At 41.0% G+C, this 27,963-nt stretch overlaps 1 protein-coding gene across 1 annotated transcript in view; it reads left to right on the forward strand.

Moving 5' to 3' along the window:
• Positions 1-519: 519 nt before the first annotated feature.
• Positions 520-27,963, forward strand: part of LOC148335056 (synaptotagmin-7-like) — a 54,476-nt gene continuing 27,032 nt past the window's right edge. The window contains exon 1 of the mRNA XM_088297721.1: positions 520-797. Within this exon, the coding sequence (XP_088153847.1) occupies positions 764-797 (34 nt within the window). The 5' untranslated portion in view covers positions 520-763. The remainder of the gene's footprint in view (positions 798-27,963) is intronic.

Here is a 27,963-nt window from a genome sequence, read left to right on the forward strand (position 1 = left end):
CGCCTAGACCTCCCTCTCCCTTCAATCCACCCTCACTTCCACCTCCATCAAGACTGAGGTCTGGAGACGAGTCTGCCTGCGCCAAAACTTAGACCTGCTCTTAGCTGGTTGAAAGATTAGTGTCATTTTCTGGTGCGCAAGGTGACATGTAAAAGAGAACACCCTCGTTTTGTATGGCGCAACGCAGTCTGCCAAATTTCCAAACACGCTAAAGGAGGCCTGCATCTGCACGAAAATCAAGATGCACCAGTTTTTACACCACGGCACACAGGCACGAATATAGAGCCCAGTGTCTTCATTTTCACTCTGGTTTTTATTTGGAAACCAATCCATTGCAAGAGCAATTTTGCCATGTACCCGTGTAGCAAATAAAACCCACAAGCAAATGTGGAAATTAAAAAAAAAAAAAAAAAAAAAAAAAAAATCCCTTCTATTTTGTCATGTGATCCACCAAAGCCAGATACTGCTTATTAGGAAGGAGGGAGGGAATCAGAAGGAGGAGGAGGAGGAGGAGGGAGCTAGTGAGAGTATCCAGCAGCCTGTACCTACACACTCTGACTCTTAGGAGGAGACACAGAGAGGGAGAGAGACAGACAGACAGTGAGAGAGAGAGAGAGAGAGAGAGAGAGAGAGGGGCTGTGCAGGAGCAAAACAATAAAACAGCTCCAACTACACCGGAGGAGGAGTTGAGGAGTACACTGACACCGCTGCAAGCTCGACATCACCACCTCCACCATCGCCTGTGTCGCCAACTCCAAGAGCCATGTATCTCAACAGGGAGGAGAACAATAGCAAAGGTGAGCTGGGGAGGGGCGGCCGTGACACTTTTAAGGTGTTTCACCAACGACAGCCCTCAGAGGAGGGGCGCGCGTGCATCCTCCTCGCCGTCCTTTTGACACCGCGCCGGCGCCACAAAGTGTGTGTGGGGCGCTCATTATGTAATGTAGCAAGTGTGCATCGTGCCTACCGTGAGATGCGTGTGTGTTGTTGACCTGTTGTTGGGGCGTGCGCGTCTTTGCAAGATTTTGCACATGTTTAAGGACAACACTGTGCAAGGTCAAAGCCCCCCCCCCTCACTCCTCCTCCCCCACTCCTCCCTTCAACAGAACTCAAAGTGTCATCTTTGTAAAAAGAGAAAAAAAATCCTGCCAATGCATCTCGCAGTGCAGCAGCCATGGGGGGTGTAAGGGGGTGTTTTTGTGTGTGGTTAGGAAGGGGAGGGGGGGGCATATTTGAGTAATCTCCCACGTGTTCCTGAGGCGTGATTTCTCTTCTCATCGCACGCCACTAGTGGCCCCTGCTGTTAGAATGCTGCACATAATACTAATTGCAGCCTAAAAACAAATCTTCAGGTTAGAATAACACCTGCTGCTGTAGAGGAGCCAGAGGATGTGGATGAGAAAAAGGAGGCTGCAAAAAAAGAAAAAAAAAAAAGGCAGAGTGGGAGGAGCTGTTCTGGTTCATTTCGCTGGACAACAGCAGAGTACAGTAGTGTACGTGCATGCATGTGCAGGCGGCACGGCATATCGGATGCGAGATGTGGGCATGTCTATTTTAGTCCTGCAACTTGGAGGAAGGAAGCTTTTAACAGGTTAGATTTTTACATGATGACTTCATGATATGACCTCCAAGGAAATGAGTGATTGCACAATAAAACATTGTGAGTCTTACACCTTCAGGATGTAAAAATGATGACTGGTTGGTAAACCGAGGCCACTCTTCTGTTTCAAGTTTCTAATGGAGGAATATTGGTCACTGGTCGGAGGTTGCCAACATTCTAGTTCATCTCAAAGGTGTTCAGTGGGGTTGAAGTCGTAGTTCTTTCACAGCACAGTCATGCTGGAAGTCTTTCTCATTAATATTCATTTGGCTCAAGAGGTCTACTACATCCCATAATCAATTGCTCAAGAGGTGTGTCCCGATATTTTTGTCTATGCTGTTGAGTTGTTTGCTGGAGACGTAAATCAGCATGGTCTCAAGCTGTCCTTGGGATGTGATTTACAACCCATTTTGATTTTACTGGCTATATGCTGGGGCGTAGCCAGATATTTTTCGGTGGGGTGGCCGTGGTGACTAAATGCATCATTTGCGTTCTTGTAAACACCTCAGTAACCGAGAAGTCATTGTTTATCAGGACATCCACAGTCAAAATTTCATGAAATAAAATGCATACATGAGCAAAAACTTCACTCAATTGTAATACCAGCAGAAACCAAGTCCAGGTTAAAAAAAAAAAAAAAATCGCAAATAGCTTTTTTTACTAAATAAGGACATTATGTTTGCTTGTTCGCTTGCTAACTCCCAATTAAAATGATCAATTGTCACCAATGGCCAACGCCATTTTTCATACTGTGATCAATGGCTCATCCTTATCTAAAACGCACAATGATAAAAAAAATATAGATATCTTAAATATGTTTTTGCTTTTTGTTCCTGCTGGTATTATGATTGTCTTGGGCTAGATTAGTATATGTGGGCATTTTATTTCATGAATCTGTGACTGTGGATCTTATGATGAACAATGACTTCCCTGCCATGTTGTTTGCTTGCTACAATTTGCGTTGTTTACTGGATACATTGCTTTTACAAATAACATTTGGCTTAATTTTATATTTATTATTAAAATATGCAGTTACTGTGAATTATTTGTGGTAGTGCCTCAAGGGTTCTAAAACAGCATTGATGCGAAAGTGTCAAAAAAAGGTTTCACAGTTGCCAAAACATTTTCCAATATGTGGGGGCCAGCGAGTGACATGAGGTGGCGGCGGCTTCTGCCCAGCTCCACTACTGGCTGTTTGGGATTACAACATTTAGCATTTATTTTTGTCACTGGTGAATTGTCCGTTGTGATAAAAAGTAGAAGCAGTGAATTCTATGGGATTTTTGCTGACTGCAACGAGTACCGGAATCGAATTTTGGCACCCATTGAGACAATATAAAAGACGATATAAACTCTTGGTACTTTTATCAGATATCGATATTTATCAGAATTGACTCTGCAGGGAAAAAGATATATCGTAATCTCTCGTTTTTTGCAGTGGTTACGTTCCAGGCCACCCCACAATAGACAAAAAGTAATTATGGTATTATTTATGTGTACAGTATTTTAAAGTGTTATCCAATTATTTAATCACTAACCTCCTACACAGTATATACATGTGAGGTGCAGGTATTTTAATTCAATTGGAGTCGCCATAACACATACCAGTTTTACTAATTCCGACTGTGAATTTGTATGTGTTTAAAAGTTCCGTCTATTCTCACCATCTCTGAACGTACGATTGACCAGCTATAGCTGTTGTGGTGTACAGCAACGACGCTATCAGTTGAGGCTATCGGCATGTTTGCTAATAATATAAAGTTGTGTTTTGTTACGATTTGTTCCGCAAAGTGGCTAGCAATGGTTGGCTATATCCGATTAGCTAATGATGTTAACTTTATGAGGAATGTGCTGGTGAGTAACTGACTGCACTGTACTTTACAAAAAAAAACAAAAAACAAAAAAACAAACACAAAAAAAACCAACCTGTGACGCACTGAAGCCGCAATAAGTGAACTGCAATAAAATGAGGGATGATTGTATTTCTAGATCATCCCTATATGAAGTTATACGATACAAAGATTAGGTTTGTTGTCCGACTTCCTGATCAAATCACCGCTTATGTGCAAACGTCAGAGTGATGTGCATTCATGGACCGTTTTGTCGAAAAGAGACACAAATGGCATCCCTGTTGAAGAAGTAAGGCTATGATGTGGTTGGGGCTTTTCTTTCAAGTTTGGTGGATTCGATACTTGATTGACACGCGGCTAATTGACTCCGTTAAAAGGGTGTTCTTGTGTGGCGGGTGTTTCCTTCATATTCATCGCCGTGTCTCATGGTGGCGTGTGAGAAAGGTCCACTTGGGACGTATTGATTATGGAGCATTATTATTATGGAGGTCATTGAGTTCAAAGAGGTTGATTTTTACGTGAGCCTGGGTCAAATCCAAGGCAGAAATAAGGAGTGTGTCAATACAGAAGAGAAATATAGAGCGGAGAGGAGGCGGGATTGCAAAGATAATGTGGCACTCTTATCGTCGCTCCAGTCTGATGGCTTAATGGTTTCTTATTTATACCCACTGGGAAACTATCAGACAATTGGCTGATGTTCAAAATGCACTACGATGTTTGTTTGCCTTAAAGCACCCGTATGTAATTGCGTTCTTGGAATGATACAGATGTCTGACAACAATTCTTACTACAGCTTTTAAAATGTGACTGCAAGTTGTCGTTGCCTTTGACAGTGAAATTATGTTCGCCTCCGTGCTTAAAGATGGCTGTTTTTAACTGAAAACACACAAAAGTGTTGGATGGTAAAGCAGAGTACACCATTTTTTTTAGCAGGCTAAGCAGTTTTGAAAACATTTTTTAAGACTCATGGCATTTAATCAAACACAACATCCAGAGTTTTTTCTCCATTTCTAAAGTCTGGCTAAAGTGCTAGCTTGAGGTTTCTTCCCGAGTGGCTCTCAGAACTGACCACATAAATAAGGATTTGCAATCTAAATTATTGAACGGGTTTAACAATAAAGATTGTCAGACCTAGCTTTTTTTTTTTTTTTTTTTTCTCGAGCAGATCAGGTTGGAAAACTCCCTCGTAATACACATAAAAGGCGTTTGCAGCAAAATGCTATCCTTGTTTTGGTCAGTTGGAGGCTGATTTTCCTCCTATTAGTTGTCACTTTTACACGACTGTGTGTGTTTCTCCATTTCTTCTCGCAGCATGCAGCAAGTGTGAGAAATTATCATGCAGGCGACGTCGCCAGCGCCATCACTATGAACACAATTTGAAGAGCTTCCCTGCTTGCAAAAAGTCAGCAGAGTTTCTTTTCCCGCTTGGTTTTCTAGCACTAGCCAGACTACTAGTGAGATTTTTTTTGAATTTTTTTTTGTCATTTTATCACAGATGGAGAGTTGGAGCACTGGGAACAAATTGCCACAGATTTATTAGATGAGTGCTGTGGCACCCTGCACTATCTGCCTCTTGAATATGATTTATATTTAATTCTGTCAGGGTTCTTGTTGATTTAAGTTGACGTGACTCCACAGATATGGGCCCAGTTCCAACCTTCCAGCCAGGGATACTGATCCGTATGACTTATTTTTGGCACGCGGAACCTGCTCTAAGACAGCTCCTCAGGTAGAGTGCATTATTTTCAGGGACTTCAGGGAAAATAGATGTGCTTGCATTTAATCCTCTTGCAAGACGTGGATTGTTATAGAAAAAAAATAAATTTATGATTCCGATAAATTTTATTTTCGATTCTTTCTAAAACTAGTGAGAGGTTTTACAGGAGATCCCTACACATATTGACCATATTTTGTACTGACTCATTCCAAAGTGGGTGATTCCTTGCACGTAAAATTCCGTATATGTTGTTTGGCGAGATAGATTCAAAAGCTGGTGGGATACCTTTTAAAATAATATAATTTGCTTACTTTGAGTATAAGGACTACGTGCCTGTTCTTTAATTATGCATAAAACTACTGTCCTTTACTGCAGTGCAAGGTTACAGGTAAGCAAAGTAACTATTTGTTAAGAGACTGATATAATTAATGTTCCGGAAAACAGACAAATTTATTGACCAGTGGGAAGAGCCATTTTTAGAGGCAGGCAACCTTTTAGCATCCCTTAAGGAGCATCCTTATGAAAGATATAGATTTTCTGCTTGTCAAGCCTGTAACACATTATGAATAAAGCATGAAAGCCGTCAACGAGATAACCACAGATTCATTCGAAGTAAGCATCCTGGCTTCATTGAAATCTTTTATAAATTCTTAATTATTCATATTCTCCTGAGAGAGTCTACAGCAGGGGTATACAGTACACACTTGTATTCAGGTCTACTGCCTAATGAAGTGGGCTGAAACAACAAGATGGGGCATTTGACTTTATTTCCGTGATCAACCATGTGGATAATTACTATTTTCTTTTTCTTCGAAAGACTGAAATAAAGATCCATACATCTATTTTCTAAAGAGCTTATCCTCTTCAGGGTAATTAGGAGTTGGGACCTATTCCAGCAGACTTCTGGACTTGTTGCCACTAATCACGGGAAATCTATAGGGACAGAGAAGCATTCACACTCACATTCACACCATCACGGTGTGGGATTTGAAACCACACTGCCTGCAGGAACGTCAGCCAAGTGAATCGTTACACCATCAGTTAGTCCTAGAGTAAAGATGATTTCCATATTTATCTTATTTAGTTGAAACGACTAAGAAAAATGTATTTTCCCCCACATGGCTTATTCCAAGAACAATCTTTTTAAACAATTAAACAGAAAACATTGAATGCTTTTACGGGGTGGGATAATCTCTATATCTGAATGTTCTGAACTCCCGTTTCAATGCCCCTTGCATTAAACAGATTAACACTGCCTGAAGGACTTTTCTGGCTTTCAAAATTAAAGTGTTAAATTTTTTAACAAATTAACACAAAACATTTTTGTAATTCATTTTTTAATTATTTTTTTAATTACATTTTTCAATGACTATTTTTTTGGTGAAATTTGTAACAGATATGCGGTTGAATAATATCTTGGAATTAAGGTAAAAACAATATAATAATAATAATAATAATAATAATAATAATAATAATTTAAAGACTGTCCGAAGAGCTTTCTTTGAGTCTTGAATACAATCTAAACTGATTCATCTTTTCAGGCATTTTTCATTTCTCAAAATGTATTCAATACATTTAGCAGGGTGTTTTGTTGTAAGATTTTCTCAAAACATACAACTAATATGGAACAGTATTTGAATTTGGCTTTGGAAATTATTTTTGAAGTAAATAAAATGGAGTTAGCTGATGTGAAATATTTAACTGTGTTAAAAATGGTAAAATTATCCATCAGAGTTAATGCTTAAACCGAAGTTCCACCTTGTAATTGGGAGCAATGCACATTTTAAAAGCTGTAGCCTTCAAGTTATCATCTTAAAATGTGTTTGTCGGGTCAGTTGAAGTTAAATGACCATAAAAGGTATGATCATTTCGAAGGACAGTCTTTTCCTTGTTTTTCGCACCTCTTCTTATTTCCCTCACACTGTGCCATTTGTGTGCGATGTCTGTATTGATATCGGATGTGCGCTGGAAAATGTCATATTAGACAACAGCAGGCTGAAGGGAATTAGATTGAGTTTGAGCATGCCATGTGCAAACACAATCCCTTCAGAGACCTTCGGAGATGTGCGAGGTGCAGAAATTGGCACAGGAATGGCGTAATTGCATCAGCGAATAATCAGCGCATCAATTTGACATTTAATAGATTCCTCCGTCATTTTATCTTAAGTTTATTTCGTTTTGAATGAATAGTCAAAATGGTTAATAGGCTCTAATATTAAACAGATGGATGTGGAGCGTGCTCAGCCATTGGACAAAAAAAAAACCTCAAGAGACTTTTTGGGAGTCGGAGGAGTAGGCTACAATGGCGTCATGGCGCCAATTAGGCGCTTTTGTTGGAACACCTGCCAAGAAACGCTGATTTGAACCTGCTGCCACTTGCGAGCACTCGTCATCCTCCAGTGGAACAGGAAGTTGTATCACATTCATATAAACTGAGCCTGTGAAGAGGTACAATTGCATTCGGAATTGTGATGGAACAGGAAGACCTAAAATACGGCTGATGTGAAAGTGGCGCGCTTTTCACGTTTGTATTTATTTATTTTTTTAAATAGAGAATGAAAATGTATCATTACTTGTTCGCACTGATATTAAATTAATGCGGGAAGTCTACTCAGAAAAACAAAGAAATAAGACTTGTTGATAAAGGATTCACAGAGCTGGAGTTATTTTTACAACTGACTCTCACTATGCTGACTTGATTGCTGAGGATGAGGAGGTGGGTGGGCTCTCTCTCTTTCTCTCTTTACTCCCTTTCTGCCATCTTCCGATCCCTTTCTCCTCTGTGTCTTGGGGACGGAGTAGAAAACGACGGGGGGGGGGGGAGTGCACTGCACTCCTTAACATCAGCTGGCCGGGCTAGAGTGACAGAAAACAAGCGGATGAGAGGCAGACGATGGAGTGGGAGTGAGCACGGAAAGATGGAGGGAGCGAGAGAGAGGGAGGAGCAAAGAACAAGCCCTGGAGTGCTAGCCAGTCAAGGTCACACAGAGGAGAGGAAAGGAGGAGGAGGAGGAGGTGGAGGAGGAGGAGGAGGCCTTCTGTGTACATGTCTGCCTGTGTGCGTGCAATAGGAGGCCTACATACTAAAGAAAGAAGAGATTGATTCGGTCTGTGTTGGGGGGGGGGTTGTGAGCAAAAGATGAAAAGAGCTTGTCATATGGATGCACAACACTGTCATCATACTTAAGATTCCTTTTAGTCCTGCGTTTTTCCCCACAGCAACTGGGATGCACTTGTGAATGTGTCGCTATGACAAATGAGCTGTTGTGATGTATACAGTTGAGGCATTGCAGCCCCTCTTTCATGTATAGAATCATGTCACTTTTTTTTTTTTCCCCGACTCTCCCCATTTGCTGACCTCTGCTGTCACATTGGACTTCATCATCCTCAACATCATCAATTTCATCGCTGCATTGCGCTGCAGTTGAACGTGGAGTTTGCTTTGTTCTGTGGGTTGATGCCGCATTTTAGGATACTGCCAAGTGTGAAATTTGGGGGTCACATTTGTGAAAGTAAAATGTCAGTTTAACGATTTTGCTTTGAGGAACAAGTTAAAGTCGTCGGATTTTAACGTAATCAAAATCCAAAACATACATATACCAATGCTTCTTTTCCCATTGAAATGAATGGAAATACCATGAATCCAGCCGCCGAACAAAAACAAAAGAGCAAAAATAGCTCTCTATTATATTCTTTATAAAAACATACAGGAATGACATAATTAAAAACAGTTAATCATTTTCTGTCACAATTCAATTCAGTGCATGTTGTACTATTCATTGGAGGCAGTTTCAGCTTCTCAGAATGTTAGTAATATTAGTCGTTCTATGCCGAGGATAAAGAAGGCACGTCTGTGAGTGTTGTTCTATTGTCAGACCACATGTTTGTGCTCATCTGTCTGTTGCATAAAACGTTATATCACCACCACATAGATGCTAATCTTTGTCCTCTGCCTATGGCGCTTCATCTTTGGTAGACCACATTTGATAAAAGCAATATAAAACGTCCAGATTTTGTCTTCTTTAAAAATGGGTATGCTTAAGTGCTGCTCTCATTTATTTGGTTTTTGTTGAAAACAGTCCCCGGGTTGTGTACACACATAAAGACACGGATGTTTTTGTTCTGATTTTGCCCCTTCATGAAAAAAGAAAAAAAAATAAACGCCCATTTTATGTCTGAAAGGATTGTCCTATAAGTTTATCCTTTGGTGGGATGAGTGTTAAGAGTCGATTTGTCTCGATTCGGGCAATCTTAAAGCAAAAATCTTCATGTGTGTGGAGCAAGCCGAAGTTTGACTTTGTGGACTCTGGCCAACCAAAAATGTGCTCTGACTGACAAACAAGGAAGCGGTGTTTAAAAACAGAATAAGTCTTACCTGATGTTGTGAGCTCAAACAAGAGTTGACGTTTCCGGCAGTGCGATTTCAAATGACGCCACTTTAGTTTGCGTGGCTAGGTGGGAATGCGTGCGTGGCGGTGTGGATGATGCGTTTGCTGTGACATGAGGGGGAAATGTGAACTCTTTGCCGTGTCATTTAAATTGTGTTTGTTTGCCTGTTTATTTGGTCAAATCAAATCAACAATCAAAAATACAAAAGTCACGTCAAACCCAAACAACTCGTGTCATGACAACGAATCGGCATTGAGAATACTATGTCATACGATGCCACTTGATCTCAAACATAGGTTGTTATTGTGCAGGTAATGTGTTGGAGCAACGGAGGACAAATTAATTGTAGCGGTTTATGGTCACTCGGACCTTTATGACACTGCCAGCTATATTTAGCTAGAAAGGAGATGGCTTGGAGAAAGGTCAGAAAGGATGTTGGCGTAACTGCTAAGTGTATTTAGTTGTTTCTACCCAAGGAGCTGTGAACCAAGCTAGCAATAGCATTTAGCACAACCACTGACGATGACTTGCAACCCCCCTGTTGTACCTCGTGAACAAATATACCCGAGACACACGGCGCGGAGCGATATTTCACATTCAGTCTGACCATAGGAGAAAAGTGGGTTCCTCAGACGGGCCAAAATATTTTCCAAACTAAGTTTTTCTCGCTGACACCATCATCGTACAACAACCTCGCCTCTTCCGAAACACTCGGCAGCCATCAGCACATACCTGGAAGTGTCTTCTGAACTTTGTGTTTGTGAGATCAAGTGTCCGCAGAGGACTGGATTCTGGTGGTAGAACAGAATCTTTGTGTGTGGTGTTGCGTATTGAGATTATCGGAGCGGATCCTTTTCATGTGAGGGGTGTTTCACAGAAAAAAAAAAATTCTCGGATCTGAAAAATAGTTTCTTTCTGCGACTTGACCATGACCCCTAAACCAGATAAGTGGTGCTGATCATACAATGGCACCTGTTGCTCCAGGAGGATCTCAGTTATTGGGATTGTGGTTGAGATTCATTTGCAATGGGCTTGATTCGAGAAATCACTAAGCACTGCCTCTACAAACTCATTAGGCCTGTTTGCTTGTCATACCCAGGAGAGCTGGCGTGAGTGAGCTGTTGCCATAGTGGTTCGCAACACCAAGGGGCTGATGTGAAAGATCGGCTGTGGCTCGGTGGCTGCTGCGATGCTATTTTTGCAGCGGTGATGTGGCGAGCTGTGATAACATATGACGACCTCATTTGCACGATGTCAAGAGGTCGCCCTTTTCGGTTCCTCTGCCACCCTCAGGTCACGAGCAGCGCCTCCTTTTTTTTTTTTGCTGCTTAAGACAATTCATCCAAATGTGTTCTTGTTCCGCATCTCCTTGTTGTTTTATCTCGTCGGGGAATTGTTCCTTTTCCTCGCTGTGTTATCCTATAAAAGGCAATCACCGTCACTAATCCATGTGAAACCTCTTGTGGTCACACAATCACTCTCAGTTGAAGACTCCCAGCAAATGATCCTGTTGACAGACCTCATTGCCATTTCGAAGGCTAATTAAAAAATTTCCATACTATGATTTCATGCTGTAAGATGTAAGAGTTTCTGTTATAATATGTTCAAAGATTTAATTTCACTAATCTTTAAAAGAATGTGAAGGTGACCCTTGGACTTGAAGGTTCTGGCGAGGGACGCCGATGTGTCAGAAGAGAGACACTTGGCTCGTCGCATTGACGTGGCGCCCGCTCGTCGATCAAAAGGTCGTCTTAACTTTAATTGACTGGAAACCTCTGCAGGTTTTTAAAGGAGAGTCATGCGCTTTGATAGTTTGTGTTCAAAAGCAAGAATGAAAACAAAAGAAAGGGAACTGTGTCTGTAAATCCAGGAGCTTACTTTATCTCAGTCGAATGGAAGTCATTGTACTGAGCAGTTCATATGTGAACAAAAACTGGTTTATATTGGTTTGGGTTCAGTACAGCATGTTCCCAAACTTGCTGTACATGCTTGGACTCTAATTTGTGTTTTTTTTATTTATTTATTTTTTTCACACAGTACCGACACTGGGCATTTAGTAAGGACTGAGTGGTTTTGTGCGAGCCCCCTCCCTCCGGTATCTGGCAAGGTAGTGCCACTGACAGATTGGGCTGTGTGAGTGCCATCTACTCAGCTTGGCTGCCTGAGCGTTTCTCCCTCGTTCTTCCTTCCTCGCTTCATCTCATCTCGCTATTAGCCTGCTTCAGTGGTGGCCAGCAGGGCAGGGGACATTTTTTGCTCACGTTATCTAGCTAGACCCTCTCCCGGGATTAGGTCCACTCACTGTTCCATGACCGCCACAACAATACCTGATGGGTCAGTCGCTTTCCGTCCCCCGTCGCATCGCGTGAGGTTCAAATGTCTTGGTTGTGTCCCTGTAACGTTGTAAGGCATCCAAGATGCAGTTTCACACTTGTGCTTCTTTTACAAACGTGACCTTAATCGAAGGATTTCACAGAACACTTATTAGCCTGTCCTCATCAAGCTCTCGCTTGAGCCCAGTCTCCACCGAGCGCCGCAGTTCAGTGCAGCTCGCTTCATTTGAAATGATAATCCTTGATTTGACTTGTGTTCCCAACACGTCTGAGTGTAGGCGGGATGGTGTACGCACAGTAACTAGAATGACATCATTCCACAGGGTAAACCGCCAATGAATACGAAGAATGCGATTCAGTAAAACAAAGGAGAAAAATGGAGGGAAATTGTGTATTTTGTGTTTGGCATCCATCCATTCATCCAATTTCTACTTATTCGGGTTTGGATCTTTAGGGTAACAGTCTAAAAAGGGAGCCCTGACCTCCTGTCCTTGTCCTACAATTCCACCAAGGAGGACTCGAATGTGTCCTCAGGCAAGCTGTGAGAAATTATATAAACCCAGTTTTCACTGCGCAGTAGGGATGTGAGATTATTATGAATATATAAATGCCGTGAATTACGATGGCGTCAAACGCCACCGGGGAGGCAATAAATTCAGTGGTCAGAGGAGAAAGAAATAGAAATTCACAATTGTAGCATTTCATTATTTGCAGAAGGTTTAACTTTTACAAGCAAGCATTCTGGCAAACGAGGCAGAGAATAAAACTGATCAGGGTTCGCCAATATCTTTGAGGACCAAACTGAATTGTAGCGCTTGGTTGAAAGGTGCTCACTTCAGTATGTCTAAAGTCTGCCTGCCTCAGCTCTACTGGCTCCTCTCGAAATGGAATCCTTCACCATTTCTCGAAGGACAAGCCCAGACACCCTATGGGGGAATTATTTCTGCTCATGATGCTGTTCTTTTCAATTACTACCCAAAACTTGTAGCCATAGGGTTGGAACATCAGTCAACCGGCAAATCAAGAGTTTCACCTTTTGACTTGGCTCTCGCGCCAAAGAAAAATAGGAGAAAATACTGAGGGGGAAAAAAAGTTTGTTGTTCTTAAATTCCCTTCTCATTGTTATACAGAAGTGACTTTTTTCTGTTGCTCAATCAGTAGACAGCAGTGTTTCCCGCCCTGCCCATTAGGTATCATGCCAAATGGAACGGTGCTAGAAAAAAAAAAGATACAGTACAGAACAGTTATCGTGGTATCTTTGACACAAAACAGTATATTTACTGCAACAATGATTTTATACTTATGATCCATTACAATGTCCAAATATGTCAAATCTAAGTGTTTGAACCATTGTCCCTTTGGTCTTTGACGACCGCATGGAGCGCCATGTGGAGAGGAGGTGAAGCAGGCAGGGAGGGAGGGGAACGATGAGCCGAGTCAGGAGGGACAGATGAAATGGGGCATTTGAGGGCCCAAATATACGCTCATCCCTCGCAGCTGAAATGTGCATTTACTGGGCTGATTGGGAAATTTAAAGTCTGGTGTGGGGGGGGGGGGGATCAGACTCAAGGGAACGAGTGTGATTGTGTCTGTTATGACAGTGGAGAAAGGAAATAAAAATCATATCGCTGATGGCTGGAAGACACTGTTATTGTTCTTGCTTCCTCCCACTTCTGAAAAAATGATCACTTTTATTGTTTTGGATTGCCCATCCTTCACCGAACTTTTGTAAGCGTATCATCCAGTGTTTGATTTGGCAGCAGGGAGAATTTGTGCATCTGGAGGCGCATAGTAAATTGGAGGCAAGCAATTGTGCATGCATGGGAGCGAGTGAATGAGCTCAGCCATGGACCTACTAGAGGCCAGACACACAGGAGTGGCCAAGCAATGCATCTCTGATTGATTTGAGCCACAAAGCTGAAATGGGCCTTTTGTGCCACTCTTGCGCACACCCACCGGAATTCATTTATTTATTTATTTTTAATGTTGAGGTTTTTTTTTTTTTCAATCTCTTCTGTCTTTTAAACTCTTATTCCTCTCTAAGATGAGCTCTGACATGTCCGTTAGTGTAACGCGTGTACCTGTACTGGAGGCACTGACAAACGTTTGGAATACCAACTGCGATACTAAACAAACAAAAAAAATTAAAAAAAAATAAAATATTAAATTAAATATAAAATTTTAATATATATATATATTTCCAGATGAAGTATTTTGCACACCGGGTATAAATTGGTTTGACGTAAATTTTTCTTTGAATTTAATTCATTTGAACTTTGGAGAGCTGTATAGGTATATATTTTTTTCTAACCACCTCACTCTCACACTAATGAGCAGCGCTGCTTTTCCACATCTACAGATCATATCTCTAATACGCCACATTCATTGATTAATGCCAAGTGCCCAAAACCCCTCGTGGTGATTAGGGCTCTCAGGCTTGGGACGAGCTACTGATGCTGTACCATTAATGACTCATAAAAGCGCATAGAATGAGATACTCCCCAATTGTCTTGACATCGGAGGCTTTTTAAATATTAGGCCACGAGCTGCTGAAGTGTATTTTCTCACAGAGTTGGCAGCCAGTCAAATGCCATCAGATTGCATTTGCACAAGCAAACAGTCAAATCTGGACTCCGCAGTCCCACAGTGAGTTGCATGCGCTTGAATGTGTGGTCACTGGCACAGTCCTGCTGCACAGTCCACAAAAACAAACACGCAGGTCAAACATAGAGCTCCCAGAATGCAACAGTGATTCAACTCGGCTCACTCACCACCCAAAAAAAAAGCATGTTGATTATATAATAAAAACAAGAACTCCAGTATATGATAATTGTCATGCTATCATCTTGTCTGCATCTTGCCTGTGGTGGTATTCCTTCCTGGGTTTTACAGTAAATAAGACTCACGCTGCTAAATTATGATGTCTGCTTTGTGATCATCCATTGGGAAAGTGTTTTGTTTGCCCATCAGTGGTGTTTGAAGCAGTCTAAACGAGACCACGGATGTTTTAAATTGTTAATCAAGCCACCCTTCATAGGACAAGATAATATCGGCTTCTCACACCATCCCTCGGGTCTATCTGGTCCTGTCTAGTTCTCAAGTCCACTGCCCCCTGAAACGCACTCGCTTAATTATGCTTGGTTTACTTTATGTTCTTGGTGTCCATGACTATCACGTTGATACAAAAAGCTGTTCAATTTTTTTTGCCATGGCTGAACTGTAGTGCACCTTTGTGCACTGACTGTGAAAAAAATTAACAAGCTTTAACAACGGAGAACAAATGGCTAAAAATCCCACAGCGCACTAAGTTTCGGGTAAACGGGGCTGCCGTGACCGCAGGGAACATCGTGTCAATGTAGCGTTGCCGAGCAGAAGACGGAGGAGTTGCGGACAAAGCAAATATGGCAAGTTTGAGGTAAAACGCACGATGGCAGTTGAGACATTCGATGTGGAAAGGATTAACAATCAGGTTTGCTCTTAAACGTCGCTTTTCAAACAAATACTACTCATAGTGAGCTCTGACGGCCAGGCAGACCCAGTGCACATTGGACGCGGCTGAGCATTGACAGGCATGCGGCTGCCGGCGTCTTCCAACAATCTTTCCTTGGTCTCGGGGCGCCTGACAGAGCTCATTAAAAGACAGTTCGCGCGCTCCATGGACACGAGGTAGCGTCATGTATTAAACATGATTCACCCAAGGTTATGCCGAACAGTTTAAGCATGGATCTATTGCAATTAGAGAAGCATATGTGTTGCATAGAACATTTACCATCAGTCTTGTTAACGTGCTTTAATATTGAGGTCAGTAGCATTTTGGACATACACTTAAATCTCATAGACATCACCGACATATCAATACAGTGAATTGCCTTTTATGCGGGCAGGATGGGTGTTGAGTGGAAAAACGCTTGTTTTTTATTTATTTATTTTTTTTATTTTTATTATTACTATAAGAAAAAAAAATAACTTTAAGCTTGCTTTTAAAAAACTGAACTCATTAAAATACACTTTTTTAAAAGCAGGCATGTCCAGCTCATCGGGAAGTTCTGTAAGCGTATAGCGATCAACATTTGGAAAACAGGCAGGACAGCGGCCCTTGAGGTCTGAGTTTGGACACCAAAAGTATGCCTCAGGATCTGTTTCTCACTCATACTGCAGACTACTGTGTAACAACACCTTGAGGAAGCCAAGATGACTTTCTTGCTCGCATAGTCAGAGAGTGGAATTTGACAGTAAAACTTAATCATAAATCAAAAGACAAGTCAACATTGAACTTTTAAACAGTAAAACTTTTGTCTAACAAAGGTCCGCTGAATTAATGCTAACATGAACTGCACACCAAATATCAATGATGAGCTGATGAAAAATTAGCAAAGATGGACACTTGACCCTTTTTAGCCGGTTAGTCCACCGCCTTCCGGCTGCGACCTTGGCACCGTTAAAATTGACGGCCAAAGGGTCGAAGGCTATATATCGCGGGTGGAGGGCTTGGGACTGACCAGCAAAAAAGGGTCACGTGCCCAGCTTTAGCAATTATAAACCTCTAAACAAAAATAAACACACATGGAGCAGCAACACATGTAAACAGAAAATTCGATTTAAGAAGATTTAAACATTGTATAATTACTAGCCAAAATGTTCAACTGAACCGTAGCATTTCATTTAATGAAGCTTATTACCAAACATGGGCTAACAGAAACACATCACAAGCATATATCATAACTAAATGTGAACTAGAAAACTAACACAGAATTGATTGTTTTGGCAAAAGGTTCGTAACGTTAAAAAGTAGCATTACAAATCTGATAATGTAGCGAAGGATGCACTGCAATTTCACTGTCCATTTTTTTATTTTTATTTTTTTTTACTGATTCATTCTCATGCGATTGCAAGTATTGCTCCTGAAATGTTAAAACTCACCGACTCGAATAAAATTAAAATGCCAGATTGAAATGGCTCGAGGAGGTGGATAGAATAAGCTTCTTGTCCTAATGTCTGCTCTATTACTCCCTCCCCCCTTCCTCAACGACCTGTAAAACACAATAAAAAAAAAAAAAAACTCCCATATGTCTTCCTCTGTTTACTAGCCACTGTTTGCTGCAGCACTTTGTGCGATGTACTCCACATGCATTTGACTACCTGGACGTGGCCCATAAAACATCTCCAGCTCGAGCACGACACTATCCAGTGGATCACAACCGGCATGTACTTAGAGATTCAGAGTTTAGGCAGAGTAAGCGAGATAAAGAAATGGATGGAATGGAAGGATAGCTTGAGGACACGAGGGCCGGGTGAAGCTACAGAGTTGGAAATGAGGTTTCCTTGTGATTTTAAAATATTGCCTCGGGGGGAATTTATCCCATTTTCTTCCTTTAGGAAACAAGTCCATTCCTCACCATGAATGTGGTTTGATTTTAAATACAGGGCAGCATATAATCAGGAAATGGCGCTTAATTAGAGATAAGAATGAAATATTAAATAAGAATGTGGATAGTTGTGGTCATAGTAGAGTACTAGTGCTTCGCTCTTGGTGGTGGTGTGTGTGCTTTAGTGATTATACAGTATGAGCGCTGCTTTCTGATTTTGTGTGCAGCATGGCGGCACCTTGAAATGTATGGCGCCATTGTTTTTTTGATGATAGGTCTAAGATCTACATTTGTGCGACAGGGATGCTCTACTTTTGCATTCATTGAGCCACTGCGGAGGGTTGATTTGCACTGATTTTCAGAGGGAGACAGAAAAAGAAAAAAAATAAATAAATACACTCAGTCCAGTCTGAATGTTTGTTTTTTTCTTTGGTGTCAGAACAGCTTTATGGAGCGGATTACAAATGGCTATGATGTCCACAATGCAAGTAATTAAGATAATAACAGAATTATGAGGAAAAAATTGTATTGTGTTGTAAAAAGTATTTGATGTGTCTAAGATCACATTTTTCTGAAATAAAGATTTTTATTCATTTACATCGTAATATTATTGCTCATTGCTCATTGGAGTAATGCACAAACATACAATTCTCATGGAGATTTTGTACAGTACAATCCAGATTATTAGAGACGCTAGGTTGTTGATTATATATCTATTTTTATTTCTGTGCAAATTGCAGGGACTCAAAAACATTAAATTAATAATCATTTGAAACAGGAGTTCGGACCATTTAGTGAGATATTCCCATCCAATTTTATAAAAGCACTTGCCCTCATTGGGGTCGGTCATGTATAAACTGGAGGCTATCCCGGACCACTCTGCACAAGAGGCTGGGTACATTCTGGACAGGTCGCCAGCCAATCAAAAAAAATAAATAAATTAAAATAAAATGAAAAAAAAAATATTTGTCCACGCCTTAGGACAATTAACCTCACATTATTTTTTGGGGAATATATGAGGAAAAAACACCCAAACCAAAACACATGCAAGCACAGGGAGAACATAGAAAATCCACACAGTTACTCAAAGGCCAAGCGTCCAAGCCTGAACCTCAAAACTATCACACAGATCTGCTGACCACTCATGTAGCAAACTGCAATAGATCATCCAGTCTCAAATAAAAATATCTCTTGAGATGTCTGCAAACCAAATAATAAAATGGAGTGTCACAGTGCCGTCGTCGCTCGCACAAAGTGAGCATTTAGCAAAAGCAGGTCTGATTTATTTTTTTAATTTAATTTTTTTTTTTGGAGGGGGGGGGTTGTTTGTTTTTTGGTTCTGTTTAACGTTGGTACATACAATAAAACATAGTATTCACTTCTCAGTTATTCGTGTAAACAGGTAAAGCTTCAGCCAAACCAAGGTTAATATAGTTAACGAAAAGTAATGCTCCGAAAAAAAAATAAAATAATTTTATTTACTTACGTTCATAAAACAAATAATTATAGGCAAAATCTCCTTAGTTGTTGTAAATGTATATAATTCATGGGCATTGCAGCTTGATTTTAAATGTATTTATATCTGTATTGGTGTTCAACGTACAGAAGTAAGGTTGAGCAATCATTTAGGAATAGGAGTTTACTTTATTCCACACTACTGCGTGACCTTTTGTTATATTTGCAATCAATAAATACTCCATATTGAAACTAAAACTAATTCTAAAACTTTCTAAAGCATTTAAAATAAAAGTCAAAATGAAATAAAAATTAACTCTATTTAAAAAGGCAAAGCTCTTATAACCCTGGCTATAAACTTCTTGGCAAGCGTTGCGGACAACATGCATATATGTGGAAATTAGAGACGTGAGCAATTGAGAAAGTCCTGTCTTGTTGTTTTTTTTTGGGCTGGACGGTGAAGAGCCGTGAGCAACTGCTGGCCTGCTTGCCATCGTCATTGTCCTCTTTAAGTCGCCGGCGCAGCCAACCATACATGTGGACCCCTCGCTCCATCCCCACTACGCGGCCTGTCAGCCTGCAGCTAGCGTAGCCTTTAGGTAGGGCACACGTGCAGTCCTCAATGTTTTTTTTTTTTTGTTTTTGTTTTTTTACCCTCGTCCAATCCGTCTAAACCTATTTTGGTTGCTGTGTTTTGAGAAAAGGTTTGCATAATCTAACTGGACCAGATGGAGTAGATGCTCCAGACCCCTCCCTGCACACATTATTACATCATCTGTTTGTGACCACTCAAGCATTCAACCATACAGTAATCAGCCAGAAATGCAGTGGAAGTGACACTTGTCATTTCACCAGTCCACGAGCACATGTGCACCAAGGTCCCTTGTGGACTCCTCTGGACCACCACCCCCATTGTCTTAGGTCCAAATCTCCAGGACTGTGAGGAATCCTCCGGAGGTGCCTGGAATAGCAGAGGCTGTGGCTGCGGTACAACAATTCCCTTGAAGGCACACACACACACACAAACACATATCCTGTTTTACATTTCAGTTGCGCATCAATTAGTCTTTTGAAATGATGCACTTCACACATAGCCATTAGATAACTGCTGGGGATTTGCACAAAACTGGGCCATTAGCTGATGTTTAAAGTGGAGTGGTGTGTTTTTGTCACACATATGCAATCACAGATCTGATATTTATTTCAGTGTTGTGATTGATATCACTGAGCTCATTTTTGTTGGCTTATCATGGCTTAGATGCAACGTTTTCAGTGTTTTCTCATAAAAATCTCTAAACCACCTGCGTGAGGTTAAAAGAATGAGAAAATGTGTGGTTAGTTTGTAATTATTCATATTTGACTTTGTTACGATCCTTCCCAAAGGTGGCAATGAGGAGGGGTTTAACACAAGTGTGGGTGTTAAGTAAGGGGGGGGGGGTGAAAGTAAAGGGGTGTGGTGCGCTATTGTGACGGGGACGGGACATGAACCGGGAGACACACTACATAGGGGGAAACGGCAACACACGAAAACAAAACGCACAAAACATGGGGTGTACACTCACACCCCAAATCCCGACTCCCCTTAAACGAATGAATGGATGAGGGTTAATGGCGAAGAACTAAATCACTGGTGGCACAACCGGAAGCAATCAGACCCTCCCCCCCGCCCGGATTGGCCGGCTGAGCTGGAGACGGGTCGACCAATCAGGAAAGTGGCGGGGGGAGCGGCCCCGCACATCCAGCCATCCATTATTTGAGCCTATCCCAGCCGTCTTTGGGCAGTAGGCGGGGTGCACCCTGAAATGGTTGCCATCCAATCGCAGGGTACACAAAGACGAAACAACCATCTGTGCTCACAAACACATCCAGGGGTAATTCAGGGTGTCCAATCAAACTACCATGCAAGTTTTTGGAGTATGGGAGGAAACTGGAGTACCCGGAGTAAACCCACGCAGGCACGGGCTGAACATACAAACTCTACACAGGAAGGCCAGACCAGAATCGAACCCCGCACCTCAAAACTGTGAGCCCATCGTGCTAATCAATCGACCACCAGGTCTCGCACATGCACACACGAACGAACAAAAACATGAGAAAACATGTTGACCGGTGCGTCCTTCGGTTGACATCAATATCTGATTCTGTGCTGTGAGCGATAAGAATAAGTTGAATCAGAATTTATCTTGGGATGTGTTAAATATAATTATTTCATATCCCTTATGTAAGTTTGTTTCATCATGTAGAAGTTGCACGATTTAATTGTGAATTTAAACTGATTTATATTTTGTTATCATTTAAATCATTCTTTCCAACTTTTTATACGAACAAATGCATTGTAATTTAAAGAGGAAAGGGGAAAGTGTTGATTAGAACAAAACTGTATTATTCTTGTTCCGATTGGAAGCTTTTCCCGGATCGGTTTGTTCTCTCGATAGCACCTCAATCGTCTTAAAGGTCAGGTTGCATACAAATAGCTCAAGCGCCCTGTTTGTCCTTTTGGTAATTTAACAAACCTCATCGAGACGAGGCTGAGAGGCTGCCTCTTAGCATTCGTTACTCTAAGCCTCCTCCATCTGGGCCGTGACACATGAAGGGAGCCTATAGGTCTCCTGAAGACGGTTAATAAATCAACTTTGATCAGGTTAGTTCTGCCTCTTTTGTTTTTCCAATCCAGTCGCAATAAATAATGTGCGTGGTAACCAGCGAGATGCTTTGTGCCAATTTTGTATGCGTGTGCCCTGGGCAGTGTGGCGAGCTCTCAGCAGAGTTGAGAGTGAAATGTGGGGGGGGGGAAAAAACACAAAACAAGCCCATTACTTACTACACGTTTGGGTGTGGGTGCGCAGATGTTGCTTTAAGTTTAAGTGTCTTCTTTTGCTTGCCTTTGTTTAGATCCTGCCGTCTGTCTTTGATAGTATTCCGCAGGCTATGCACATCCCAATCATCAAGCTGAATTTGTGCATTTTTTTTTTATCCCCTTACTGATTAAAGAGAGCAAAGGCCTTGTTATCGGTTGTCTCTAAAAGATTACTCTGTGTGATTATCCTCTGCTGATTTATTTATTTTTGGGCTCTGAATGGGGTATTTGCAATTGCTTTATGAGGGTAGTCAACTGAGGTTGGCTACCCTACAAACTCCAGAATTGAACGGAACGATCAGGAAGTGACCTGAAGCTGGTGTTATTGCCAAACTTCAGAAATGGGAGAGAAACTAGTTTTGTTTACCAAAATAATCCATAGTGCTTCTCCTCCTACTATTTCTTCTTTGTATTTTTCACCCTGTTGTATCATGCTGCTTTTCGCAGGTTAGTCTTGTTATGACCTCTGTTTAGATCCTCCGTCATCCAGGTCATGGTAATCCGCAAAGGTTGAATCGAGGCAACTTGACTTTGAACACCTTTCGCCTTCAATGCAAAATGCTTCTTCAGTCGCAGAATTTCAGGTGTAATGTTTCTATTTATGGTTCTGTCTGGTCACAAAAGGGCATTGTTCTTGCTGCCCAGTGTGGCGATGCATGTCCTGCATATCAGCCGTTACTCACCTGGTGTCCCGTGGAATTAGACAATCTCTGGAGCTACGCATATTGTAACAATGATAGGTGACGCCTTAAACGTTGTCCTATTTGGTGACTGCTTTTCTAGTTAGACTAATGGCGTCTTTTCTTCCAAACCAGCAGTCCTCCCTATCCAAAATTTGGACTTGATTGTCCTCAATGGAACTTTTCATCGATGCTGTGCTATATGCTAGTGTGATGATTCCTTGGCCTCTCCAGTGCGGAGGTCATTGCACTCTTTGCTGAACGATGTATGAAAAACATTGCCGAGTTTCTTTCTCTGGATTTTGTCCTTGGAGTGAACCAGCTTTTGTCGGAGGGAGTTTGTGGGTTTGAAAGGCATTGGCATGTTTGGCAAAAATATTTTCTTTGACAAACCAGCTACATAGCAGACCCTCACATAGCCCCTCCTCTTTCTATCTTCAGGTTCGGGTATAGTGGCCCTTCTCCTCATGGGGGATTAAGGTGCTACACAGACATCTGCATTTGGGGAGGACCCTCACGGTTGTAGATGGAGATATCGTTACGTCTCTATATGTCGAGAAGACCACCCATAAGAGCAATAAGCACGCACTTGCCATTTTTTTTTCTAAATTGTGGGGTCTCACATTTACAAAATGGGTAAGATGTTAAAAACCGCTACGCCACCTCAGATGTAGCAACAAGTGTTAACCTTTCACACCTTTTACGTGCTTATGGTAGCACAGAGCGGAGAGTAAGAACATGCTTTTTTATTTTTTGTTTGTTTTTTTTCAAGGCTAGACATTGAATAAAAAAATAATATAAATAAATAAATAAATAAATAAATAAATAACCAATAAAAACCAGAAAGAAATGTTCAAAAGTTGTTTGAAAACCTTTACAGATTGTTGGATATAGTAATCAATTAGAATTTGGTTAATTGTGCACCTCAGGTAAAACTTAGTGTACAACAAAAATGCAAATATTATATTGTTTCCATATCATTACGATTATTATTTCAAATTTCATATTTTACCCATGTTCGGACAGTCCGGACTTTGTCTGATTGTTGCTTATAACCTAAATCTCTCACTCTCTCCTTTAGTTCAACCTCACACTCGTATTTTTTGCCGCCTCAGCTGTGCACACAGTCGTTAGCCAAATGACGTCTTTGTCATGATTTCTGCTGCAACCGCGTCCAAAGTATGTGATAGAGCCCCGACCGCGTTTCACTGTGCAATGGCAGCAACCGGACCTGTCAAACTGTGACATCCCTCTTGCTAATGTAGGTAATGTCGCCAATCTCGATGCGAGTATCGCAATCACGCTAGCTCCATAAGAATTTCTATGAAATTACTTGTGAGCAGGAATTAAGTCAGCTAAAACGTCCCCTGGTGCTGTATAATTGAGTTTAATGCAAAGGGAAAATTACAGTCCGCGTCATGGCAGAGTGAAAGCCACACGAAGAAAACTATATTTCCCATGAGCCACTGACTCCAGCCTGATGAGAGCCAGCAGCTGCGCGTCATCGTCAATAAGTCTCTGTCTGCTGGCTGTTACGCCGCTGTAAATTGTTGACAGTTCTACAAGCAAACACATCAATGGGCAGTCAAGCAACAGACAGCGGCGGTGAGGGCCCGTGTGTGCTTATGGAGAGCAAATAGTGTTTGGATAGCACTCGCCGTGGGCTAAAACAAAAACTTCATTCTGGAGAATAGTACGCATGTTAAATGGTGTCATCAATTATTAATCGTGTTTGTTTGGTGAAACCCATTTGTAAGATGGGTACAGGCTCTACATTACATCAGAGATGTCCAAACCTTTTTTTCTTTTGCCAAGAGCGGCATATTGAACAATGAAAGAACGCCACTTTGATATTCTTCACCAAAGCTTTCCCATAACACGCTAAAACCAATACATCAGTGTAGCTTAGGAGTCATCAAGAATTCAGATTTCACGTTCACAGCTAATATTAAGAAAGTCGTCCAACAAACTACTTACCGTAGCCATGGAAAAAAAATCAATACTAACCAAACCCGAGCTTGAATGACTGATTCATCCCCTAATTTTCTCCAGGTTACATTACTGCAACTCACTCGTCTCCGGTATTAGTCACAAATCACTCGCTTGCCCTCCAGCAGGTTCGGAATGCAGCGGCTAGGCGTCTCGCTATTTCAAATAGGTGGCAACACACCAACCCAATTTAGCTTCGCATCATTGGCTGTTTTGGAATTGATTTTAAGATTCTACTGAGTTCTTTTCAAGCACTTATGAGATTGGCTCCAAACTATTTATCTGAACTTTTAACCACCTTTGAGCCTATGGTACTTTTCCATCAGAACGCCTCAACTTTGGAACAACCTGCTCGTTTACAGATTGGCTTTTAAATAATGAAATCTTCTCCTCCTGTTTCTTTGTGAGAGACCTTGGAGTGACTACCGTGAGTTCCTATTATTCCTAATATTATTATTATTATTAGTAGTAGTAATAGTAGTCATACAGATACGTGTTTAAAAAAATAAAAGATTGGCAAAAAGTAGAAGTAGTGATAAAATGCCATTACTTTAAAAGGGTAGTTTGCGATGAAAAAAAAAAAGCAAAACTCTTTTTGTGATCTTTTTCACACTGTCATATACTGCCTCACTCTGTTACCTGAGAAAAGCATCTTATTCATAATTCACAAGGTTACTTTCACACAAAAGTCTTATTTTTTTGTGAGGCCCGTTATTTTTTGTTCTCCCCTCGTCTGCGGTGGTTTGTTAAAAATCCTGCTGTAGGTAAAGATGGGGTCAGACAGGGCTGATTTTTCATACAGATCATTTTGATGATCGAGCTGTTGTGAAATGTGCAATATAAATAAAGTTGTATTGTATTGCTATGGTGCGACTACCAGGTCAGACTGACCTTTGTAACAAATTTGACAAAAAGTGCAGTTTTTATTTAAATTGTAAATTACACCTTGCAAGTATAAGTAAAATTACAGAATGAATTACAATTAATTTCAAAAGTAAAAAAAAAAAATAATAATAATTTTTACTGTCAATTATACAATGCCAATTTTGTAACCTAGTGTTAGGGAGGAAAAAAAATCATACAAAATAATTTCTCTCATTTATTAACTTGCATAGTGCCCACATTGAGGAGAAAATAAATCCACTGGATGAACAAAAAGGGATAAATCACCTGACAACTGCTGGGAAAAAAAAGCCTTTTTTTCAGGTAAGACAGAGAACCGTTGAACACCAAAAGCTTGTTTTTTGGGATAGCTCAAGACAAAAAGTATTCCCCACAAGTTATTCTTAGAGCTGACAACATCAAACAAATTAAATTAGGCCATGGATGGGGACTATCTTGCTCCGTTGATTCTATTGCATTTATCCGTGTTGCTGCTGTCTCTTGTTTTTTTTTTTTTCCCACCCTATACGTAACCAAGAGCTCAATCAAAGGCATGAAAGTAAAAAGACATCATAAAAATAAATACTCGAGTACAGATGCCTACAAAACCTACAATTTGTACTTTGTTACTTTGCCAACACTGTCAGTAGAGGTTATGAGGTGTCCTGTATTTCATTACTTTGATATGTCCTTCCATTTACACTGGCGGATGCTAATGAGGCTTATTTTTGGTGCTGCCAGTCCAGAAGGAGTCTAAAAAAGGAACCGGTGTAGTTTCCTCCCCGGAGCCTTTCCCTTCACTCGGCTTAAGGGGACGAGTTCAGCGGCACCATTGTGAGGGTTGGCTTCGGATAGATGAGAGGTCATCTGGGGAAAAAGGTGGCCACCGGAGAGACAGGATTCTCCGTTCCATCTAATTTGAGCAACAGCGCCTGAACAAATCTAATGCAGTCTGTTGTGAAGTCCCTCCGTTCGTCTGGTGCTCTCTTGACAGTGCAAATTAGAGTTAAAAAGCAGCCTGTTGCTCATACAAAGACGGGATCACAACTATTATGCCTCCCGTGGTAACCTTTCAGCGCCCCTCACTTAACTTGCCACACTTACACGCTTGCACGGATTCATCCTTTTGTATGAGCTGCCAACACTAGGCTGACAAATTTGATGACTCAAAGCGAGCCAAAGTTTAAAGGGATCGTCCAAACAAGGATGGTCATTTTTCAATAACAAGCTCAATTTGTCAATTTCATTTTTTCAGGAAAATGATATCAGCTTGTATTTTCCATGTTATCTATTTGTTTTGGAGGAAACATTACAAAACGAAGGAGTTTAAAAAAGGCTTTTGGTAATGAGCATCATGGTGGACCCGATCCCTTGCCCTCCCTCCATGTCTTCGTGGGAGTCACGGCAGGAACCAATCACAATGTGTCCATTCAAAGTCATTGTAAATACGTCGCTAATAACGTCAAAAAATGCCCGCTTAGTAGCGCATGCTGGTTAGCTCCTGAAATATGACAACTTCAGCAAAATATAACCAGTCGGGGTTCGTGTGCGCATTCATGCTCTTATCCGCTTCAGCCTGTGTAAATGAAGAAGTGACTGACATGGTATTTTTGATTTTGTGGCGGTGATCACATGAGCTCATGTTCGATGTCAATAAATCCAAACTATTGTGCCGAACGCTTTTACACTTTTGAAGGACTAGTAATGTGCATTTACATTTTAGTGGTGATCAATTGCCGGCAACAACAGAACTAATAATTCGTGCAATATTACAACTGGAAAAAAATAACAAGCCAATCCCCAAAAGGGGGCGTGCCAATTTGTTGTAAATCTTGTCACAAAAAAAAAACCCTTAGATAACTACAGTCTTTTTGGGGCGTGATTTTTAACACTGATGTCATTTTTACAAATCTATGATATAAGGTCAATCAACTGTCCCTTGAATCAACATGACCACTAAATTACGGGAAATGGACACATTTTCTCCAAAGTGTCTGAAAGAATTAGAATCAATTTCGTGGTCAAACTATCGCCTTCATAGATCATTAATCAATTGCCGAGATAATGTTTCAAGTCCTATTTTCTTGGCATAGGCATAATAAATGATTGTGTGGAACTGATTGTTGATCAACATATCTGAGTGTGCTTTCTTTCTCCAAAATGGTTTCCTTGTATTTTTAAGGCATTATTTTTGGTTTCCTCTCCCCAATTAAAAGCGTCATTTTTCACAAACGGACGAGCTACATTAAGAGGGATTGCATGACTCAAAAAGCAATATAAGGGGAGTCGTGTTGAAACGGAAAACTGAAATGCTTGACATCAGATGGCACGAGGTCAGCGTTTTAATGACTTTTAATGGAGTCTGAAGGGATGATTGGGTTGTGGCCAAGTCCGTAATTCAACATTTAGCTCAATGATGATGTTTGGTTTTTATTGGCTGGTATGGACAGGTCACCAAAGAAGCGTTTACAAGCAGAATAAAAAAAAAAAGCTCCAGGTAGTGTGACTCATTCATGATGAGTGCATCCAGTCTGGCTTCCCATGCATGTGTGAATGTTGCATTTGTGAAATCTCTTGCAACTCACGAAAGGCACTTGATGAGATTAAGAAAAAAACAACGACAAAAACAGAACTGAAAGTGCGGGACGAGGCTGCCTCACTGTCATTTCGCTGTCATTCAATTACAGTTGCACTTGTCCTGCCAATACTTTAATTACACTCTCAATAATTGTTTTGCCACTTTTGAAGGAGAGAGGATACTGGAGTGTGAAGAGGAGAGATGGAAAATTGGACATGGAGGCAAAAGCCTGCTGGCGCACATAATACATCAGCACAAAAGCACACC

Source organism: Idiotropiscis lumnitzeri, chromosome 6 (assembly GCF_059441095.1).
Source record: "Idiotropiscis lumnitzeri isolate Australia: NSW breed Sydney's pygmy pipehorse chromosome 6, RoL_Ilum_1.0, whole genome shotgun sequence".
Taxonomy (NCBI): domain Eukaryota; kingdom Metazoa; phylum Chordata; class Actinopteri; order Syngnathiformes; family Syngnathidae; genus Idiotropiscis; species Idiotropiscis lumnitzeri.